Raw genomic sequence first — 24,409 nt, forward strand, 5'->3', positions numbered from 1 at the left:
CTGCGGTGATATCATTTTTCACAGGATCAGAATTCAGATTTATTTTCATTTATAAAATTGGTAACATTAAGTGTCAAATCTCAAAATGTATTTTAAATGGCCCACCCGGCATTTTGCCGTATTGTGGAATCTTGCTCCCTGCTGATGCACAATGCACACACTGTCACTCTAAACGTAGATGTTACACTTCACCGGGACAAGTTGCGACATTGAACTGTGAAATAAATCTGTGCTATAAAATAGCATTCAGCCCGAGAAAAACTCGGGGACTTTCAACCAGGAGGAATTTCATTCCCTCTCAAAACAATCATCCTTGTGTCTGTAAAACTGTTGCAAACCTTGGGGCTGATCTTCTGCTCCGCTCCCCAGAACTGCTGCTTGCAGCAAAAACTTGATTTGATTGAGAATTTTTTATTCTTATTCAAAATAACTATACTCAACTTAGATTGACCTAGGCTATCCTGTCACCTACTCAAAAAAAAAACCTAGCCAATTTAAACTTTTCTGCCGACTGGAAGTGATGGTGGCATCTTATGAAGATGTAACACAGTATTTTTGCTGCTTTACTAAGGGATATCTTGCTTTTTGCTTGACTAAACTCATCCTGCAACGGCATGAATTGCACTCAATCAGCATGTATTGGAGCACCCAGGGAAGTCCTCTCTAAGTGTCAGAAGCATCAAACAAAAAGTGATTTCATCAGCAATTAACCCAGCAATGGAATTTCAGTTCATGTTGCCAAATGAAGGGATTATATCCATTGAGAAATGAGTGCCCAAAAAAAGGTCAGGAGAGACTTGACAAGCAAGAGATCTTTGACATTCGCCGACGACACCACTGCTGTTGTACGAATCACAGATGGGGATGAGTCAGAGTATAGAAGTGAGATTGACCGATTGACCAAATGGTTCCAGCGCAACAACCTGGCTCTCAACATCAGTAAGACCAAGGAACTGATTGTGGACTTTGGTATGGGAAGAATGAGGACCCAAAATCATCAAAGACCCACACCATCCTGGCCACATACTCATTTCACCATTGTCATCGGGAAGAAGGTACAGGAGCCTGAAAACTGTAACGTGCAGGTTCAGGAACAGCTTCTTCCCTACAAACCCAGCAACGAATAAGCTCTGAGCTCTGAACTGCAAAAGACTATTATTACTTCACTATATTTGTAGTTTTATTGAACTTTTTTCTCTTCCCCCATTATATACTATGTTTACATATTCACATATTCTGTTGTGCTGCAGCAAGTAAGCATTTCATTGTCCCATCCGGGACATATGACAATAAAACACTCTTGACACTTGAAAAGGCCATCTGTCTTTATTGTAGCCTCATTAAATTGACAGATGGCCTCACCTTGCTCCTGATCAGATCAATATATTTTATTCGGCTAATGCTATTTAAAGAATGTGCAAGTTGGGATATAATATTCAATAATGACGTTGTTATTTGTGACATACCAGACCATTGGAATCCGGAAAGACTAATATCCTTGTTCCACCCTGGTCATTCCTTCTTGCCCCTGGTCCCACCCGGCAGAAGGTACAGAAGTTTGAAACCGTGCACCACCAAACTCACAAACAACTTCTTCACCTCTGTTCGAACAGTTCTTCTTTAAACTAGGGTACTGTCCAATTCACCTCCACCCCATTGAGGACATTGTACTTTGTCAATGGAACTGATGTGCTGACAATGCAGGGAACTATATTCAGCACTCTGTATCTTCCCCTTTGGCCAATCTATTTTACTTGCGTTTCACTTGATTGTATTTATGTATAAACCAAATTTAGAAATTATGCTGAGTTTTGATACCCTTCTGTAGTCAAGTCAAGTTTATTTGTCACATACACATATAAGATGTGCAGTGAAATGAAAGTGCCAATGCCTGCGGATTGTGCAAAAACAACAGAACAACAGAACAGAATAGAACAGAACCAGTATTAACATTTTTGAAACATTAAAAAAAAGACACAACACAACACTGCAGGCCCCTATGGCATCTCGGGGCGAGTGCTTAAGTCCTGTGCTACGCAGCTAGCTCCGGTGCTCACAAAAATATTCAACCTCTCCCTGGACAAGTCCGTGGTCCCTGCCTGCTTCAAAAAATCCATCATTGTACTGGTACCTAAAAATGCCTCCCCAGCCTGCCTGAATGACTACCGTCCAGTGGCCCTCACTTCGGTAGTCATGAAATGCTTTGAGAGGCTGGTGAAGAATCACATTTGCGCCTTCCTCCCTCGGAACATGGACCCGTTGCAGTTCGCATACCGTCCGAACAGATCCATGGACGATGCGGTCTCCCAGGTTCTGCACACCGCTCTCTCCCATCTGGACTGCCAGAAGGGGGGCTACGTGAGGATGCTGTTCATAGACTACAGTTCAGCCTTCAACACCATAGTCCCCACCAGACTGGCTGAGAAGCTAATGGAATTGGGGCTCAACACCTCCCTGTGTGCCTGGGTCCTGGACATTCTCACCGCCAGGCCCCAGGTAGTCAAGATGGGGGGAAATACATCGAAGTCCCTCACCCTGAGCACAGGATCGTCCCCAGGGTTGCGTCCTCAGCCCCCCACTGTACTCCCTGTACACACATGACTGTGTGGCTAGGTTCAGCTCCAACTCGATAATCAAGTTTGCTGATGACACTGTGGTGGTGGGCCTGATCTTAGACAATGATGAGAAGGCCTACCGGGAGGAGGTGGCTGGTCTAGCACTGGTGTCAGGACAACAGCCTCCTCTTGAACATCAAAAAAACAAAGGAGCTGATCATGGACTTTAGGAGGGCACATCATCCGAGGACGTACACTCCATTGAGGATAAATGGAGATCCTGTGGATAGGGTGAACTGTTTTAAATACCTGGGAGTCCACATCTCTGAGGATATGACATTGACATCACACGCTGCAGCACTCGTGAGTAAGGCAAGACAGTGCCTTTACCACCTCAGGCAATTGAGGAAATTCATAGTGTCTCTGAGGATCCTCCATGCTTCAACTCAGCGGCTGTGTAAAGCATCCTGTCCGGAAATATCACGATTTGTTTTGGGAATTGCTCTGCCCAGGGCAAGAAGGCTCTGCAGAGAGTAGTGCGTTCAGCCGAACGCACTTTGGGAACTTCACTCGCCCCTCTGCAGGATCTATACATCAGAAGGTGTAACTGCAGAGCCAATAAGATCATGGGAGACCCCTTCCACCCCTGCAAACGCCTCCGTTGCCATTCTGTGAGAACGGAGAGGTTGAGATGGAGTTTCTTCCCAGAGGCCATTAGGACTGTAAACTCCCATCTCACCAGGGACTAACTTTACTGTACCATTCTACTGATTTTTTTTTTAAATTGCTGTTTTTTTCCTTTTTACTTCCTCCCACAATATGTAATATGTAAAAGAATATGTGTTTCTGTTCCATTCTGTTTGTAGTTTGTTGTTTGTTTGTTTTTTGCACAAAGTCCACGAGCATTGCCACTTTTCATTTCACTGCACATCTCGTATGTGACGAATAAACTTGACTTGACTTGAACAGTAAATTAGTCGGAGGAGGCGTTTCCCTGACATAGCAGCTGGAACAGTCCGTTGTTAGGGTGGTAGGGGTCCCTCATAATGTTGCTGTTTCTGGATCTGCACCTCCTGGTGTATAGGTCCTGTAGGGGGATGAATGTTCTTCCCATAGTGCATTCCAACAAATGCACTACTCTCTGCAGAGCCTTCTGTCCTGGACAGAGCAGTTCCAAAACCAGATTGAGATGTTGCCGGACAAGATGCTTTCTACAGCGCCAGAATAGAAGCAATAAAGGATCCTCAGAGAGACTCTGAATTTCCTCAGCTGCCTGAGGTGGTAAAGGCGCTGCCTTGCCTTACTCACCAGTGTGGCAGTGTGAGTTGTCCATGTCAGATCCTCTGTGATGTGGACTCCCAGGTATTTGAAGCTGCTCGCCCTATCCACAGTAGTCTCATTTATCTCCAATGGGGTGTACGTCCTCGGATGTTGTGCCCTTCTAAAGTCCACAATCAGCTCCTTAGTTTTTGTGACATTCAAGAGGAGGCTGTTGTCCTGACACCAGAGTGCCAGATCACGGTAGGCCTTCTCATTGTTATCGGAGATCAGGCCCATCACCACAGTGTCATCAGCAAACTTGATGATGGAGTTGGGGCTGAACCAGGCCACACAGTCATGTGTGTACAGGGAGTACAGTAGGGGGCTGAGGACGCAACCCTGGGGGGATCCTGTGTTCAGGGTGCGGGGGTTGGAGGTATGTCTCCCCATCTTGACCACCTGGCGGTGAGAAAGTTCAGGACCTGAGCACACATGGGAGTGTTCAGCCCCAGTTCCAGCAGCTTCTCAGCAGGTCTGGTGGGGACTATGGTATTGAAAGCTGAACTGAAATCAATGAACAGCATCCTCACATAGCCCCCCTTCTGGCTGTCAAGGTGAGAGAGAGTGGTGATCAGAACCTGGGAGACCGCATCATCCGTGGATCGTTTGGACGGTATGCGAACTGCAGCGGGTCCATGTACCATGCTTTTCATACTAACAGAGTGAACTGGGGAGAGTGTGCAGGAAATTTCATTGACCTCAGTATCTTGAGACAGTAAGGAGAAAAATTAGCCACCTACATTCTACATTAGTATGATTCACTCTTGCTGAAAGATAAGATCAGCCTTAGCTGTCAATATTCTGGAGCCATGTGGCAGCAGTGAGTCACTGCCTTCAGGAAATGAAGAGAAAAAAATTGGCACAGATAAAAAGAACAATATTGCATAAAAGAGATGTCGGATGTTTGAGAGATACATCACCCTTTTAATAGCTCTGTTGAACAGTATGGAACAAGTTGAATATGACTTCATTGTTGATTCAGCAACAGTGTCTTCAGTATTATTATAACACTACCTGTCAGAATTATATTTTTACTATCTTTTCACATCTGCATGTCCCATAGAGCAGATACCATTAACTTCTCTGGAAATATTTGGTACATGTTCTTTTGAGACAAAACTGAGCCATAGATTTACATTAGGGTCATTTTGTGAGGATTTTTAAGTGGGTAGTTTTTAGTTCAATAATTGGTCTAAACATATGAATGTGTTCAGGTTGAATTGTTTTGCATTCTATTTTAATAAATCATAACTATTAAAGATAATTATGAAGCATTGACCTATTTTTTGAACTGGTTACTGCCTCTCTTTAAATAATACATGTTACAGCATTTCTTACATTATGAGGAGGTCATTTCACCAATATTGTATTATGTTTGAAGTGTAGTGGGGCACATAGATTTAGATGGTAGAATTCATATTTTGATTGTTCACTGTTTTAAGGATTTTTTGACGGTTTTTAGAGAAATACATTAATAGGAATTCAATCAAATGTTGGAATATTGTGAATTCAATCAAAATCAGCATGTGAACTGACAAGTTAAATGATCAGGAAATATTTCTACAAAAGGCTTGGTTGTAAAGTATAAACTAGACTAATGTATGATGTGTTTCATATTGTTTGATTTCCTGTCCAGAGGAACCTTGCGCACTCTTTTGTTCTCCCCTGGGGAAAGATCAGCCTATGCTGATCTCAGAGAAAGTGCTCGATGGAACACCATGTGGTCTACATGAAGCAGACATCTGTGCTAATGGCACATGCCAGGTATGTACAATAAAGACCAGTTAATATTAAATGCTGCATATAATCAATTGTTATTCCTCTTTGAAACTTCCATGCAATCTTTCAACGTCTAACATTACTCCAAGGCTGTGTCTTTATTTTAAAGCAATTATAAAATATAATTGCAATTACAGCTGCTTAATACTAAAACAAATACTTATACATTCTTCTGAACCTAAGAAATAGCATAAACTTAATGGCAACAAAACACTCAGTTAAATATGTAGGAAAGAACTGTAGGTGCTGGTTTACACAAAAATAGACACAACATGCTGGAGTAACTCAGTGGGTCAGGTAGCATCTCTGGAGAAATGGAATAGTTAAATAGTATGTTCTTGGACATAGTGCTACAGAAATTCATCTCAAAGTCTTCTCCACCATATGAATGCTAGATTATCATTTTGGCGCTGCCCTGCAACTGCGGCTCGCCTGCAGTCCGTTTGTCTTTTCTTTTCTTTGTGTCCTGTTTCAGTTTATTTTAGTTTATTTTGGCTGTGTATGTGTGGGGGGGGGGGGGGGGGGAAAGAAACATGTTTTTGGTCTCTTCCTTCGGGGGGATGCGACCTTTTCTTGTCGTATCCCCCGTCTCCGTCTGCGCTGAGGCCTAATGGCGGAGCTGGCGGCCTCCAACTGGGACCGACCTCGAGGCTCCGGAGGCAGAGCCAGGACTTTCCAACGCGGGGCTGGCCGACTTCGGGGCTGTGGTGGCGTTACGGCGGCAGCGACCCGACTTCCGGCCGCGGGCCTAGTGGACTCGCCCGCGGGCCCAGTGGACGACAACGTCGGGAGCTCGCAGGTCCCAGGTTGGTGACCTGTTTTCCGGAGCTCCTGCGGCAACAGCTTCGTCCGCTGGACTGGAGGGTGGCAGCTTCGGCAGCTTCTTCCGCCCCGGGCCGTGGAGTTTGAACCGGCCCATTCGCGGAGCGTGGATTCGGCCGCGGGACTTACTTACCATCACCTGGCGGGGTCACAACATCGGAAGCCTGGATCGCCTCAACGCAGAGGGAGAAGAAGGAAGGAAGCGACAAGCACTTTAAGACTTTTGCCTTCCATCACAGTGAGGAGGGCCTGGTAGACTCACTGTGGTGGATGTTAAATCTGTGTTTATTGTGTGTTTTGTTATTTTATTCTATGGTATGACTGCAAGGCATGAAATTTTGTTCACACTGAAAAGTCTGAATGACAATAAAGGATACTTTACTTTACTCAAAGGAATTCACTTCTCAAAACTGGCATTGAATTCAGTGGAATTATAGGTCAAATGGCCCATGCTCACAACTGAATTTTGTACTTGCAATTAAAAATGAACTTGTACTTGGCATTGTCCATCTAATATTAAAATAGTTCAAGTTTTAATTTAAAATCACATTTAAAACAATAAACCTTTATTCACGAGCCATCCGCTTTTTCTTTTCTGACAGTTCATTAAAAGGCACAAAAAAAATGACAAAGATACAGTTATGGAGTATTCAAAGATACAGTTATGGAGTCATTCACTATTGAAGCAGATCCTTCAGCCCAACAACTCTACATCAACCATGAAGCAGCCAGTTGTACTAATCCCACACTTACTCCATTTTGTTTATTTGACATTCACTCACTTTTCGCTGAGTCTCATGTTGCGAGTTGACACAAGAGGTACCCCGAGTTAAAACTCGTGGTAATAACGTACGATTAACGTACGGAACTCGTGGATGCAACTTAGAGACTCGTGGCGCTAACGGCAGGTACTCGTGAAACTTGTCAAAAAAAATCAAACATGTTTAAAATTTTCCACGAGTCAATTTTACTCTTGTGGTTAAGAATTGAAACATTTTAACTCGTTGTAAGAACGTAGTGGCCCGTGCGTTTACCTTAGTGTATCGTGAGTCTACCGTGGGAACTCTTTAACTCAGCGGGCAGGCAGCAGCAGATTGTCGCTCCCTTCAGTTTCCCAGCGACAATCACCTGCCATAACGCGAGAGAGATCATGCACTGTTGTAGGTCTCCTTTGCACGTCGGTGTTTCTGTCTTTCTCCACTCATTGTTGGCCCTATCTGTCACCACCCCCACCTACACCCCTCTGCTTCCCGGCCATGTGTGTGACCCCTTCCCTCCCCTCTCCAGCTGCCCATTGCACCGCGCGGGGGCTTTGCACTGTCTTCACGTCGGCGATGCCAGCAGGTCAGCGCCAGTCGCCCCGGGGCAGTCGCTCCCTTCAGTTTCCCAGGGGGTCGGGATGGGACTGGAGTTGGGAGGGAAGGTAGGGGGGGGGGGGGGGGGGATGGGGGGGTTAGGTGAGCAGGAGAGTGGGGTTGTTTGCAGTTGTAGAGGGAGGGGGCAAGGGCGGTACAATTCCCAGTGGATTCCTCTGGAGTTGGAGCGAGCGGGGCTGGGCTGGAGTTGCTGTTGGCTGTGGGTCTCTGGGTTCTCCGTGCTTGCAGTGGGCCTGGGGGTCGGTGTCCCGTTGGTCCTGACGTCTCCGGCCACCCCCCTGGACAGGAGCTGAGACTGGGAATTGTACCGCCCTTGTCCCCTCTACAACTGCAAACAACCCCACTCTCCTGGTCACCTAAACCACCCATCCCCCACAATGAGTGGAGAAAGACAGAAACACCGACGTGCAAAGGAGACCTACAACAGTGCATGATCTCTCTCGCGTTATGGCAGGTGATTGTCGCCTGCCCGCTGTTCCTGATGCTAAAGCCTTGGGATCGTTGCCCTTCGTGTTGTCGTGGAGGGGGAGGGGGGTATTGTGCTGTTTGATCGCCCCCTACTATCCCAGGGACAGGGAGACACAGCGGCTTTTGAGTGGTGGGCAATCACTTCCAAAGTGTCTGCCCACACAGTCAGTACACCTATCCTACACTTGTCTCCCGCACTAAGATCGTCCCGCAGAGAATGATCCCAGCCTTACCCAAGAGCCATGTCACCCCAAGCAGATTAATGACGCCCCCCTTCCCAACCTCTCTCCATCTCAACTCACGCCTGGGCACCAAAGCAACTCAGGAGGCGAACCCTGAGCTCCGTCTCACAACAATCTGATGTGTACATCCGTCCACATTCAAAGATTTAATCTCCCGTCTCCCCGCAGTAAATTCAATTAAAACATATCAAACCTGTGTGTTTCAAACAAATCATAAGTATAACTGCTCTGGCATTGGATGGTGCGCATTTTCCCTTTGTAGGTCACATCAATAGATGCGGCCGCTCTGAATTATATATTTAAAACAAAGCCACAGGATGGAGAGGTCTTCTTTAACACTGTTGCTTATTAAGACATAACACTGTTGCTTATTAAAACAAACCTTCAATCAGGATTGGCTCAAGAGTAACTCGGGAGACGAACTTGGAACATCGCAGAAATGACAAGTAAACGGCAAACTTGTCACACCCGTGGGAACTCGATTAAACTCTTGATCATATACTTGCAATCTCGTACACAACCACGAGTCTTTCACTCGGGGTACCTCTTGTGTCAACTCGCAACGTGAGACTCAGCTTTAACAAGGACACTTTACAGTGCCAATTATGCAGGATTTTCCATGTGTTAAGTGGTCACAAACCATTTTTGCATCAATGTCATTGATATACATTCAATAGAAAAAAAAATTGAGCAGGAACACAACAGAAAATTACTAATTTTGTTTAACACATGTTAGATTTTAGCTCACTTTGACTTTTAATTTAAATATAATAGCATGTCAAATAACTCTTCCCCGATATAAAGGTTTGTCACCCAAAATCTAAACAGAAGACTCAAAGACAAATAACAAATCAGTAACACTACGCTTACTGAAGTGTGAGATTTTCTTTTTAAATGATCATATATCACGGGTGGGTTTAAATCCAGTTCATACTATTTATTGCTGTGGATTGTCAAGTGTTACAATCTGAACACCTTTGAAGAGAAATGACTGCATTGAATATTTCTGCACTGTGTGGCAGCTGTGAAAGACGAGTTCAGCCACGTTCAAAAGAATGACAACCCAGAGAACCCACTATAATCTCAGTAATAATTATGTTGCAGAAAAATGTTACCAAATAAATTTATGAGAAATTCTGTAGCAAATTGCTAAACGGCCACGCGTTGGATATCTGTAAAATTGGCCTCATTTAATCAGTGGAAATGCTTTTTCACAATGAACCAACCACAAAAGTTTACTTTGTAAAAAGGGTATAACGCCTGGTGATGAATGTAGGTATAACGCCTGCATTCACCACCAGGCATTCTCCATGCAGATAATCACAATGACAATCTTACAGTATAGTAATTGATCCAAGCATGTTTTCAGATGAATTAGACAGCTGCTGAAATCAGGTTCAAAGCAACAAAAAACTGTAGATTGTATTAATAGCTTTTCCAACACCAATTAATTATATGGGGCTGAATCTTTTTGGCTGTGGCCAGTGAATCCAAAGGAAGTGCTGGCTAAAATGTGCCAGGTTTGCACAGGCCTGCACTGAATGGCATCTCTCACACTGCTGCTTGGCTCCTTCAGTTTAGTTTATTGTCACGTGTACCGGGTTACAGTGAAAAGCTTTTGCTCCGTGCTATCCAGTCAGCAGGAAGACAATGCATGGTTACAATCAAGCCATTGTATATAGATACATTATAAGGGAACATCGTTTAGTGCAAGGTTAAGGCAGCAAAGTCCAAAGAAGGATAGTCCTCGTACATCCAGCTTGGCTTTGCTGGAATTTCCCCACATTACAGCAAGTCAAACTTGGTGAGTGACCAAACACTTTTCATTTCAATGGATGCTCTCACCCTGCAGAATTCTCACCCTGCATTTTCAAAATTATTTGATCTTTATTTGATTTAGTTTAGGTCAGTTTAGAGATACAGCGTAGAAACAGGCCCTTTGGCCCACCGAGTCCATGCCGACCAGCGATCCCCACACACTTACACTATCCTACACACACCATGGACAGCTTACAACTATACCAAGCCAATTAGCGTACACACCTGTGCATCTTTGGAGTTGATGTTTTTAATGAGATGCAAGTAAATTTGTATTTCAATGCACTTTTTACTTTATAATTTTATTTACATTGACATTAAATGTAACAATTGTTTTAATATATTCAAAAGTGATTTTAAAGATACCTCACTGTAGATATTAGCCCAATATGATTGCCCAGCTCAGCTTACTGTCAAAGCCTACACAGTGCCACTTAGGTCTGTTGTCTGGATCTTTGTTGACCTGTTCCAGGACACAGGTGTTTAAGTATAAGGAGAGATTGGACAAACTTGGATTGTTTTCTCAGCCATGTCAGATGCTTAGAAGAGACATGATAAAAGTATATAAAATTATGAGAGGCAAATATATAGGGTAGACAGTTAGAATCATATCCCCAGAGTGGAAATATCAATCACCAGAGTGCATAAGTTTAAGGTGAGAGGGGCAGAGTTTGAAGGCAGAGTGGGACGTTTTATATGCAGATAGTGGTAGGTGCCTAGAATGTGGTGGAGGAGGCAGATACGACAGTGACGTTTGAGAAGCTTTTAGAGAGGCACGTGGATATGTAGGGAATAGAAAGGCATTGATTGTGTGTAAGCAGATATTATCACTCTTGTCACAGTTTATTCTGTTTATTAGAAGTATACAGCAGGCAACTCATGAAACAAATTGCTAGAAATGAAACTTGTACCATTGTAACTTTTTAACATATACTGTATTCAGTTTTTATTTGTAGCCGATTCCTATAGTGAACGTAGAATGAGCCCTGTGTTGTATGATAGATGATGTTAGTAAGGTAGACAAGTTTAAATGTTAAAGCGAATTGCCATAGGGCGGACTATTGAGCAGCTGCTGGACCTCCATCATTGCCTTTCTCTAAACTGTACCCGTAAACCTTTCCATTTGTCCATCTAAGTGAACATCAAACATTTACTTATCCTTTAATTATGTGTCTTGCATTGTAGATGATCCATCGAAAATTTCTGTGATCCAACTGCTGCATTAGATTTAGTGCCTTAAACATAATCATAATGTATCTTTTAGTCTTTAAAAGAATTAAACAACCAATTTTAGAGACATTTTTTCCGTGATTTAGGAAAAACTTTGTGGAAAAATGAGATACATCATCCACTTAACAATACATTTGATAATATTCGTAACTGTTAACAGATTGCGTAAGACACATACGGATGGAACTAAGAGAAAGTTCAGTGGGTTGGGGGCAATTGGATTTAAATGAAGCAGATAGCATTACTTTAACAACGCATTCATTGCATGATTTGGGATAAATATTAAAGATTAACGAAGTAGACATGAGCATGAGTGTTAATATAAAGAACATTTTGTTCATTGCTCTAATCACTGACATACATAGCAAGATTCAGTAAGATGATAGGTAAGGATTGTATAGATAACAACATTGAGTTGTATAATACCACCTCCTGACTTATTTAGGTATGTAAACCGACCAGGTTGTATGGTTGTAATCAGTAAAATCTTGGTCTCAGCAATCGCAAGAAAAGTTTCGGAACATTTGGCAATGAGTGCAGGCTAAAAGAAGCAAAAATGTATGATAGACATTTGTCATGTTTTTCTATATGTACCCATAAAGGCTCAGAGATTCCACCAGGAAAAAAGCTGCAATTTTCCCAAAGCAGTGCAAAAGATGAATTATCAGAAGAAAATTAATTGCAGTTAAAGTACATGTGGTCATTAATGCTGTCTGATAAATGTTACTCCAGAAGCCAACCCTGCTCAGAAAAATGCATTCAGTCCAAGACTGGATGAATCATCATTGCAAATTTCCACTGATTAAGCTCATTTTCAAGGAAGCTCTGAAAATAGCATTATTTTTTGGTGCAGGGCACTATTAGTTACCTACTAAATATTGTAAAATATGAATATATATTTCAGTTACTAAGAAACTAACATCAGTGAGGCAAAGAGATGATCTCATAAAGCATTTTGAAATCGCGACTATTCACAGGAGATGTTTTCAAAACATTTCATGTTTTATGATAAATTCATGTTGAACTGCATTCATAAAAGTCCACCTGGTAACTGGTTTTAAATATATGAAGTTTTTTTAATCAAAGGCAAGTGGGTGTATGGAATGAGCTGCTAGAGGAGGTAGTTGGAGGCAGGTACTATCGCAATGTTTAAGAAACACTTAGACAGACACATGGATAGGACAGGTTGAGAGGGAGGTTGGCCAAACACAGGCACGTGGCACTAGTGTAAATGGGCCATGTTGGTCTGCATGGGCAAGTTGAACCGAAGGGCCTGTTTTCACATTGTATGACTCATATGAACCAAACACAAAAACTGCCATAAATTCTCAGGGAGTCAGGTAGTACCATTGGTTATTGGTAGGGCGGCATAATGGCGCAGTGGTAGACTTCTATGATATAGCAACAGAGACACGGCATCAATCCCGACTATGGACTATGCTGTCTGTATGGAGTTTGTATGTTCTCCCTGTGACCACATAGATTTTCTTCGGGTGGTCCGGTTTCATCCCACATTCCAAAGACGTGCAGGTTTGTAAGTTAATTGGCTTCTGTAAATTGTCCCTAATATGTAGGTTAGAACTAACGTGTGGGTTAATGTTCCATGTTGGAAATTAAACTTAACTAAAAATCCATTTTGCATTCTCATGAAAGATTAGTGGCCTGGAATATGGGCCAGGACTTACTGATCTTGTTCCCTGCATGAAATTGCTGCTAGCTGCCTATGTTTAGCTTGTGCAGACACCCAGGCTAATCTCACAGAACGTTCAGCAGTGTGATCTCAGCTGGGCCTGAGAGAGAGCAATGGGAAAACTGCAGAAAACCAAACCACCACTAACAGCCTTTGACAGCCAACAGAGCTTTGCCAGCTGTAACTGAGCTTTGTAATGTTTGGCCTTCACAGACCCCTTGCCACTGGTTCAGGACCTCTCTCAGTTGAATGCATGTGGCAGTTGTGTACAGGCCCTCCCTGGGTTACAAACGCCTGACCTATGGACACCTGGTACATACAAGCGAGCTTTAACAATCAGTGGCTGGTTTGAGCCAAGCAGAGCTGGGAGGGCTGGGCAGACTCACCCACCCACTCACTGTGTTGGTGATGGTTCGAGCCACACCTGCTCACTCTCCCATCACAGCTGCTTCCGGTATCCTCTCCCACGCGCTGTTTGTTCATCATTTCTGACAGATGGAAAATTCGGATAATGAGCAATTGTCAGCAATGAAATGCTTTTGTAACCAGGGCTTTACCTAGCTACATCCCGTCATCAATTTGGAGCTGGAATGCCTGAACTCTTATGGACAGTCCCAACAACAGCGATCCGGGATATTGCCCCACAATCCGATTGAAGGGAGAGCAAGTCCTCCCCGACCCTATAGAACATATCCACAGTTTACAAACATTTTTTTAAAACACTAAAATGAATAAAAGAGTTAACCTGCCCTGCAGTTGTGTCTCTAATGCCCCTATCCCACTTAGGAAACTTGAACGGAAAGTGAGACCTTTTTTTCACCCAGTTTTATTCCACCAGGGAGGTCTTACCTTCCACTACCTGCAACCTCCGGCAACTACCTGCAACCTCCGGCAACTAACCAGCATCGCAACCGGCTTCGACTAAAAAATAACCAATTTTTAAAACCGCAACCTATTTTTAGTCGCGGCCGGTTTTGAATTTTTTTAAATAATCACCGACCAGAACATAGAAGAAGCGGAAACCACTTTCGACCATTAGGGAGACTGACAAAAACCTCCAGGAACCGCACGGAAACCTTGGGTGGGGCGCAAAGTCTCCAAAGGTTTCCGTTCAGGTTTCTTAAGTGGGACAGGGGCAAAACTCTATGCCTTTTGCCTATGCCCTGTGAAATCAAGAGAGCCATGGGTGTTGCTCAGGATCCGTGAGGTGAATCAATTCATTAGGGCTACTCTGCCAGACAATGAGGGAATCAGTGGCAGCAAGTCCTGGATTTGCTCGTTTTTTTAGCATGTGCATCAAATTACCAGACCCAGTGCATGTTCAGCGGCTGGTTCTGGCCAATGACCAGCTCGTGATCTATTAACACTATTTGCATACCTGCTTCTTCTGCCTAAACTGCTGAGTTTCCCCAGCATTTTTGATTTTTTTTTGGTTTAGTTTTTACAGGGAAAAAAAAACAAATTATATTGTAAGAGACTATCTATTGTGCTTGTTCACAATAGATTTAATGTTTATGATCGTGCAATCAATTTGAGCCAATATTTGAACCATTTGGAAAAGTACCACATTATTGTCAGTGTATTTTGAGGACAAACCCTCACAGTGCCCAAAGCTAAAACTGCTTACCATACTGTTTAAAGTTCCCCATTTCTTTCCTTATCAAGAACATCGACATTTTATTCTAAATAAATGCCAGTCAATTTGTGACTGCTGGCCATAAGTACCCTGATTGTCTCGATAAAAGTTTTATTTCATAAATTCCTTGTGGTGCAAGTAAATCTTGTTTAAGTTTGCACAAATTCCGCTTTGCCCTTGATGATAACTACTAGGAGAAAGGTAGTTAAAGAACACGACTGCACATAGTTTGGAGTTTTGTCTAGAACTATGTTCTAAATGGTACAGGACCCATATCTGTACACCAGTACTTTGCTAGCTCAGTGCACTTGCCAAGGGAACAAGACCTCCCACAGCTTGCAAGTTTGAATAGTTCTAGTTTTAAGCCGCACTAAGTGTGCAGTGCAGCAGTTACCATTAATAAACCTGGCAGAGCCCCCTAGAACTTGTGCCAGTCTAACCACACATTGTATGTCTTACTGGGAAATTAGGGATTCCTTTCCACAGGCGTTTAGTTTAGTTTATCTTTGTCACATGTACCGAGGTACAGGGGAAAGCGTTTAGAGGCACTTAAAGACCATTAAAGCTGAAGTAAATAAAAATGGTCATTATTTACGATACCATACGATACAATAGATCTTTATTCATCCCCGGAGGGAAATTAAACATTTTTATAACAATTAAAAAATACCTTTAACCATTGAATAGTGTGAATAGTTCTACTTTTAAGCCAAATTAAGTGTGCAGTGCAGCAGTTAACCACTAATAAACCTGGCAGAGCCCCAAAAAACTTGTGCCAGTCTAACCACACATTGTATGTCTTACTGGGAAATGAGGGATTCCTTTCCCCAGGCACAATATATAATCCCCAGGGCCCCTTCGGCTTTCACAGCAAAAACCCTCCATGGGGTTTTGTGTATACTTGAAGTTTGCACGAATCAGATAGACCAGAGAATAACCCTGCCTCTTCTACAACTGGACTGATCACTCGGACATATCCAGTTCAACTGAAGCCTTATGTTTGGGAATGATGAACCCTGGTGGTACCTGGTACTGATAGCTCACTGTAAAGCTCACTTTTAACCAGGAATGGGCAATAGCAGGCAGAGGCAGCACCAAAATCAAACCTAGGCAACAAGATGCGGGTGGTTGCCGGTAGGAGTGTGATTCCAGATGTTAGAAGGAATATTCGTGGCTTTCAGATAGTCCTAATGGATTAATTCCTCTCTGGTGCTCAGAGTGTTATCTTTGGTCCTCCTGATACCACAAAAGAAATGAAATAACATTTAGGAGTAGTAGCCAGTTGGCTTTGCTCTTCATGATGTCCCACACATTGTAATTGGAATCCAGATCAGATATTTAAAGAGGAAGCTGTCCTCCCCGCCAGGTCAGAAAATTGTTGTAAAAAGAAAAAAAATGAGGTAAAGGATTGGAACCTCATTGGGTTGATATCCAGGCCTATTTTAGCCACTAGACTGATTCATTCCTACTCGGTGGGCAAGGTTGCATTCATTCCATGAATTTTCTGTGCATATATCTGTAAGTATAATATAAATTGCTATGTTACAAGTAAGCAGTTGTCTATAATTCAACAAGAATATGCTATATTTTTTTCACAGAAAATTGGTTGTGATGATGTATTAGGATCGTCAGCCAGAGAAGATCATTGTGGTGTTTGTAATGGGAATGGAAGATCATGCAAAGTCATCAAAGGAGACTTTAATCATACCAGAGGAGCAGGTATGTTGGCTCATTCTGTGAACTTTCAATGTTTCTGGTCTGTTGAGTCTTTCCTACTATGAAATATCATCATGATGATCTCTCTGCGATGGGCGTCTAAGTCGCAAAATGTTCTCCTTATTCTCAAACTATGCCTACTCCTCAGATTCGTTTGTATGTTAATTGCCTTCTATAAATTGCCTTAGTGTGTAGGGAGGAGCGCGAATGTAGAAACAGTATGGATGGGTGATCGATGGTCATTGGACTCAGTGAGCTGAAGGGCCTGTTTCCACACTATCTTTCAATCAGTCAATCCTTAGTTAGTGGAAGCGCCCAATTTTCATCAAATATAAGACACAAAGTGATCCCCAAAAGACACAAAAAGATCCACAAAGTGACGGCGGCGTTGTAATGGCGGCGGTCCCTGCAGTCTGTCTGTCCGTTAAAAAATTTTGTCCTATTTAATGTGTAGTTTGCTGTGATTTTTTAATATTGTTTTTAACTGTGTATATGTGGGGCGGGGGGGGGGGGGGGACGACTTTTAAATCTCTTCCCTGCATGGGAGACCCGACCTTTTCCCTGTCAGGTCTCCGTTGTCGTTGGAGCCTAGCACCTTAATGGCCGCGGGACTTACCATCGCCCGCCGGGGGATTTAAAATCGGGAGAGGATGGAGAGCAGGGGAGAGGGAAGACTTTGCCTTCCATCACAGTGACGAGGAGATTCACTGTGATGGATGTCTGTGTGAATTGAGTTGGTTGTGTGTCTTGTAAAATTGTTTATTTTTGTTGTATGGTTGCAGAAACCAAAGTTCCTAATGGAAAAATAAAGTTCATTGAGTTGAAAGTGCTGGAGTAACTCAGTGGGTTAGCAGGACTGGATAAAGTGAACGTGGAGAGGATGTTTCCACTAGTAGGAGAATCTAGCCCCAGAGGACATACACTGCCCTCTATAATGTTTGGGACAAAGACCCATCATTTATTTATTTGCCTCTGTACTCCACAATTTGAGATTTGTAATAGAAAAAAAATCACACGTGGTTAAATTGCACATTGTCAGATTTTAATAAAGGCCATTTTTGTACATTTTGGTTTCACACAGCAGTGTTTATACATAATACCCCCCATTTCAGGGCACGTGGTTTCACGGGTGTTTGTAATTGCTCTGGAGTGTTTAATTGCCTCCTTAATGCAGGTATAATGGGCCTGTCCCACTTAGGCAACTTTTTAGGGGATTGCAGGAGACTCTGCGGTCGCCACATGTTTGTGGATGGTTGCCGGGGAGTCGCTTTCACGGTTGTGAGGAGTTCCCGCATTCTGTGGTTGCAGCAAATTTTTCAACATGTTGAAAAATTTGTGGCGACCAGAATGAAGCCGCCATGGAGAGTAGCGAGAATTCTCGTGTCATAGATGGGTCGCCAGGAGGTCCTAGTGAGTTGTCAGGAGGTCAAAGGTTATCATAGGTTCTCGTAGGTTGTAGCCAGTGCTGACTGGTGAATTTCATTGGCTCATTGGGGATAAAAAACATTTGCAGTAGTTTTCAGAGCCAAGGATAACCAACCGGTAATGTAAAATGTCCGCCGAGCTTCACAGCCGTGTATCTCTGGCTTCTTAAATGTTGTCCCCACTCCTTCTCCCCCCTCTTTTAAAGGACTTACCGTTCATTGTGCTTTAGCCATCTTAATTACAGTGCCAACCTTCCTGTTCATCGCGGTGTGTGTCTGTATCACCTTGGCTTTGCACCGTGTGAATTTCACTCAGACAGCGCTCCCCCCGCTTGCCCTGTCCCCCGCCTGCATAACGGGCTGGTGAAGGAAGTGATGTGTGTGAGTGTATGTGTTTCACTCTGACAGTCGCCGGCAGTCGCCTGAAAAAAAGAGGGACAGGCCCATAAGAGAGCTCTCAGCACCTAGTCTTTCCTCCAGTCTTTCCATCAACTTTTATTGCTGTTTACCAACATGACCAAAGTTGTGCCAATGAAAGTCAAAGAAGCCATTATGAGACAGAGAAATAAGAATAAAACTGTTAGAGACATCAGCCAAACCTTAGGCTTACCAAAATCAACTGTTTGGAACATTATTAAGAAGAAAGAGAGCACTGGTGAGCTTACTAATTGCAAAGGGATTGGCAGGTCAAGGAAGACCTCCACAGCTGATGACAGAAGAATTCTCTCTATAATAAAGAAAAATCCCCAAACACCTGTCCGACTGATATAAACATAGAAAATAGGTGCAGGAGTAGGCCATTCGGCCCTTCGAACCTGCATCGCCATTCAATGTGATCATGGCTGATCATCCAACTCAGTATCCTGTACCTGCCTTTTCTCCATACCCCCTGATCCCTTTAGCCAAAAGGGCCACATCTAACTCCCTCTTAAATGTAGCCAATGAACTGGCCTCAACTACCTTCTGTGGCAGGGAATTCCACAGATTCACCACTCTCTGTGTGAAAAATGTTTTTCTCATCTATGTCGGAAAAGACTTCCCCCTTATCCTTAAACTGGGACCCCTTGTCAGAAACACTCTTCAGGAGTCAGGTGTGGATTTATCAATGACCACTGTCTGCAGAAGACTTCATAAATATAAATACAGAGGCTACACTGCAAGGTGCAAACCAAGGGTTAGCCACAAAAAAATAGGATGGCCAGGTTACAGTTTGTCAAGAAGTACTTAAAAGAGCAACCACAGTCTGGAAAATGGTCTTGTGGACAGATGAGGCAAAGATTAACATATCAGAGTGATGGCAAGAGCAATTGGAGGAGTGAAGATACTGCCCAAGATCCAAAGCATACCACCTCATCTGTGAAACATGGTGAAGGGGTGTTATGGCCTGGGCATGTGTGGCTTGCTGAAGGTACTGGCTCATTTATCTTTATTAATGATACAACTGCTGATGATAGTAGCATAATGAATTCTGAAGTGTATAGACACACTGTATCTGCTCAAGTTCAAACAAATGCCTCAAAACCTGTTGGCCGGTGGTTCATTCTACAGCAAGACAATGATCCCAAACATACTGCTAAAGCAACAAAGGAGTTTTTCAAAGCTAAAAAATGGTCAATTCTTGTGGCCAAGTCAATCACCTGATCTGAACCCAATTGACCATGCCTTTTATATGCTGAAGAGAAAACTGAAGGGGACTAGCCCCCAAAACAAGCATAACCTAAAGATGGCTGCAATACAAGCCTGGCAGAACATCACCAGAAAAGACACCCAGCAACTGGTGATGTCCATGAATCGCAGACTTCAAGCATTCATTGCATGCAAAGGATATGCAAAAAATGCCAAACATGACTACTTTCATTTACATGACATTGCTGTGTCCCAAACATTATGGTACCCTGAAATGGGGGCACTATGTATAAAGACTGCTTTAATTTCTACATGGTGAAACCAAATTGTATAAAAATGGCCTTTATTAAAATCTGACAATATGCACTTTAACCACGTGTGATTTTTTTTCTATTACAAATCTCAAATTGTGGAATACAGAGGAAAATAAATAAATGATGGGTCTTTGTCCCAAACATTATGGAGGTCACTGTAGTTTCAGAAAGATTAGAAAGAATTTCTTTATTCTGAGAGTGGTGAATGTGAAATTAATTGCCACCGACATCTGTGGAGGCCAAGTCAGTGGATATTTTTATGGCTGAGATTGACACATTCTTGATTAGCAGGGGTTATGGGGATAAGGCAGGAGAATGGGTTTGACGGGGAAACTTAGATCAGCCATGATTGAATGGCAGAGTAGACGATGGGCCGAATGGCCTAATTCTGCTCCTAGAACTTATGAACATGTCAGGCAGCGCTCAGGAGAACATGGATAGGTGATATTTCAGGTCGGGGCCCTTCTTCAGACTTTTCTTAGTTGTGATGTATCTCTTTTTGAACCCTTTAAAATAAAATCCAGTCTCAGTCAGGTCAATCTCTTCTAATAAGGCATCCCCCAAAACCAATCTGAACTCCAAAGTGGCAAATGCATCTTTTCTTAGGGAAGAAAACTGTGTATAATACTCAAGTGGCAAAAGCAGTAGCTAAACTGAGGCAAAGTAAAAGACCATTCAATGTTATCTTAATCAGTGGAGTGAAGGTTCAACCTGAGGTCTGTTTCAGCTGGAAATGGTCATCATCAGTGGTCATCGATTGTGGTGGGAGCAGACAATGGTTCTGGGCTTTTCAATGTTTACCCAGGAGAATATTTTTAATCTGTGGCATGTAAAATGTACATTCTACTACAGGTGCACAACCTTTTATCCGAAAGCCTTGGGACCAGACACTTTTCGTAATTCGGAATTTTTCGGCTTTCGGAATGGAAGATTTTTAGCGTAGATTTTAACGGCTGGCGCAGTGGTAGAGTGCTCGGCTCATATCCGCAAGGTCGCGAATTTGCGCCTCGATCCCGGCAGTTACTCGATCGCGAGTTTGAGTCTTTAATGTAGTTTTTTCTTGCAGAATAGGAGAGAATAGGGTGGGTTAGGTTGGGATCATTCTCTGCGAGATGATCTTAGTGCGGGAGACAAGTGTAGGAGAGGTGTACTGACTGTGTGGGCAGAACTTTGGAAGTGATTGCCCACCATTCTCAAAAGCCGCTGTCCCTGGGATAGCAGGGGGCGATCAAACAGCACAATACCCCCCTCCCCCTCCAACTCCAGAGGAACCCGCTCCCTGTTGGGTCGCTATGGTGACAAGTGGCAGTTCGCCCACAGCCCGAGCTGTGCCACCCCAAGAACAAAACGTACCTTGCACACCATCAGCTTCTGCCCCTACGGGGAGCATGTTCCTCTGGAGTTGGAGCGGGGCTGGGCTGGAGTTGCTGATCTGGGATCTCCGTGCTTGCAGTGGGCCTGGGGGTCGGTGTCCCGTTGAGGGGGCGCAGCTCGGGCTGTGGGCGAACTGCCACTTGTCGCCGTAGCGGCCCATCAGGGAGCGGCTTCTGGTGGCCCTGACATCTCCGGCCAGTTTGCAGTTTTCCTCTGGAGTTGGAACGGGGTTGGGCTGCTGCTGGCTGTGGGTCTCTGGGACCTCCGTGCTTGCAGTGGGCCTGGCGGTTGGTGTCCCGTTGGTCCTGACGTACTCCGGTGACTGGCACTGACCTGCTGGCATCGCCGACGTGAAGACAGTGCAAAGCCCCTGCACCGGTGCAATGGGCGGGGAGCTGGAGAGGGGAGGGAAGGGGTCTCACACATAGCCGGGAAGCAGAGGGGTGTAGGTGGGGTGAAACTGAAGGAAGGGACAATCTGCTGCTTGCTGCCTGCCCGCTGAGAAAAAGTTCCCACGCAAGACTCACGATACACTGTGTATCATGAGTCTACCGTGGGAACTTTTTAACACAGCGGGCAGGCAGCAGCAGATTGTCAATTATTAACCCTCCCGCGCAATATACCCTCACCTCTTTTATGAATGGGGATTTAGTTCCCCTTTCTTCGAGGACCGACCGGAGGTTCCGCTGTCACCTCTGCGGGCCGCCCTCGGTGAACGTCTTCAAGGACCTTTCTTCAAGGACCGAAAAAATGTCCACTATTCGGAGCTTTTCGGTATTTGGAATTTCGGATAAAAGGTTGTGCACCTGTAATAAGAATATTAAGTTACATTGTATAAGAGTTCTGATAAGAGTTGTCATTGAGTTACTAATTTGTGAATGTTTTCTTCTGGATCCTCACATTTAATAGAAATGCATTACTGGAAGCATAACTACTCTTAAAATGGCACACATTCATAAAAGTAACTATGAAGTCATCTAACTGGAACCACTCAATAAATTGTAGACTTCAGTAGTGGAATGGCTGCTTGACAATGAAATAAGTATAGCGACACTTCATTGTCAGTGCAATATTTTCAAGTAACCTTATTCTTTCTGCTTTCGGTATTAAATTATCTGAGGCTGATACAACTAGAACGTATACAGACCTGTGAACAAAAATCTGAAAATAAGCCTAAGGAACTAAATACCAGCTATTTAGCCAAGACCAGAAATTACAAATTTGACCACCCTGCTCTTCTGGGTTTCCAATATAATCAGTTAAGATCACCATAAAAGACTTTACATAAATATTCAAAACTTAATACTATACTTAATACTCCAAACATCTTTAGCTTTATGTTTTATTCAATGGTAAATCAACTTTGATTTATGTTTGTACACCAACGAGTTGAAATCAGGTAACCTAAGGTCACCTTGTTTAATGATTAACTGTAAATCATTACTTCATGCCTCACTTTCTAATTATCTTGCTCTGTCAAAATGAGAACCTCATGATTTTTTACATGAAACACTGAGCTATTGTATTATTATAAACTATTAGATTAAATTTGCAAATTATTTATATTTTATATTTTAAAGGTTGTGGCATTATTTGCTAACATAGACTGCTGCATTTCTCATAGTGCACATACAATGTAAAGATCATGTTTTCAAAATAAAAAAGTTATAAGACATGTGGAAGGAAAAATTAAATAAATAATCTTTGCTGCCAGCAATGGGTGACGTGTTTGCATATAGATCAATGCAAAATTTATAGTATAATTCAGGATGGGAATGCCGATTGGCTTCCAGATGCAATATATTATAGTGTTGAGGTAGACTGTCTCTGGCAAATAATCTTGCATCATTTCCAGTTCAATGCAAAGCCAAATTCAAAAGGTCTTAAACTTGGTGTGGAATTGTTTCAAAGGCCAGGGAAAGGAGCCCAAGCTGTCCGTTCTCATTTAAAGTTAGCAATTTGGCATTTGCTTGCACAGAACAAACACTAGCTGTACAATTTCCATTGCACGCTGAATTACTTCAATCAATATAGGGAGGGGGAAGGAGGAAAACATTTCCCACACTATTTTTGACCCAAAAATATTAACCACTCAAGCATCCCTTATTCATAAGGTCATAAGTTATAAGGAGTAGGAGTATAATTCAGCCCATCATGTCTACTCCGCCATTCAATCATGGCTGATCTATCTCTCCCTCCGAACCCCATTATTCTGCCTTCTCCCCATAACCTCTGACACCCATGGTTTCATGATTCACACCCTCACCATATTGTACATCCCCAGGTTGGGAATCACAGATCCCTTGATTCAGTGGGAGCCGACCCTTATCCAACGACCAGTTGCTGCTGTAGCATCATCACCATCCTTTTAGACCCCTCCAGACCAAACCGGTTAAGCCCCTGTTCCACTTTCACAACCTAATTGGCAACCTCTGCCGAGTTTGCCCTTGACTCATACTCGCAGCATGGTCGCCAGGAGGTCGTAGGAGGTCTTCGTAAATCTTCCTCATGTTCGTGAGTGTTCTCCGCGTACTCGTGGCCTCAAGTAGGTTGCGGCGTTTTTTCCAGCCTGATAAAAAATGTCCACGAGTAAAAAAAAGTTTGGCATGGAAAAAATTGATACTTTTTACACGTAGGTAGGTCATAGTAGGTCGTGATGGTAGTTGTATATAGTCATAGATAGTCGTAGGTCGGTAAATGGCCCGAGAAAAAAATGCAATCATGACATCATTTTATCATGTGATCATTTTCCACTCGTAGCTAGTCGTAGTTGGTCTTAGGTGTTGAAGACTGAGGTCGAGGGGGGTCGTAGAAGGTCATAGACATAGTCGTAGGAAGTCGTACACATAGTCGTAGGGGATATTTTATGAGTCAACACGACATTTTTTTCGTCTTGGGTCTTCTAAACTCGTGGATTAGGTCGTCCAAGTGGGGCCCTTTAATCAGGCTAATGTTTAGACTGGGATTTTGTTCTGTAAACAAAATATTTAAAAGTCCTGGCCTTCTAGGTATGCCATCT

The 24,409-nt window shown here is 43.3% G+C and overlaps 1 protein-coding gene across 1 annotated transcript in view; it reads left to right on the top strand.

Moving 5' to 3' along the window:
* The window catches only part of LOC129695676 (A disintegrin and metalloproteinase with thrombospondin motifs 19-like), a 392,435-nt gene that overhangs the window by 278,120 nt on the left and 89,906 nt on the right, over positions 1-24,409 (top strand). Inside the window, exons 14-15 of the mRNA XM_055632842.1 lie at positions 5,512-5,639; positions 16,535-16,655. Coding sequence (XP_055488817.1) covers positions 5,512-5,639; positions 16,535-16,655 — 249 coding nt within the window. The remainder of the gene's footprint in view (positions 1-5,511; positions 5,640-16,534; positions 16,656-24,409) is intronic.

This window comes from Leucoraja erinacea, chromosome 3, assembly GCF_028641065.1.
Source record: "Leucoraja erinacea ecotype New England chromosome 3, Leri_hhj_1, whole genome shotgun sequence".
NCBI lineage: Eukaryota > Metazoa > Chordata > Chondrichthyes > Rajiformes > Rajidae > Leucoraja > Leucoraja erinaceus.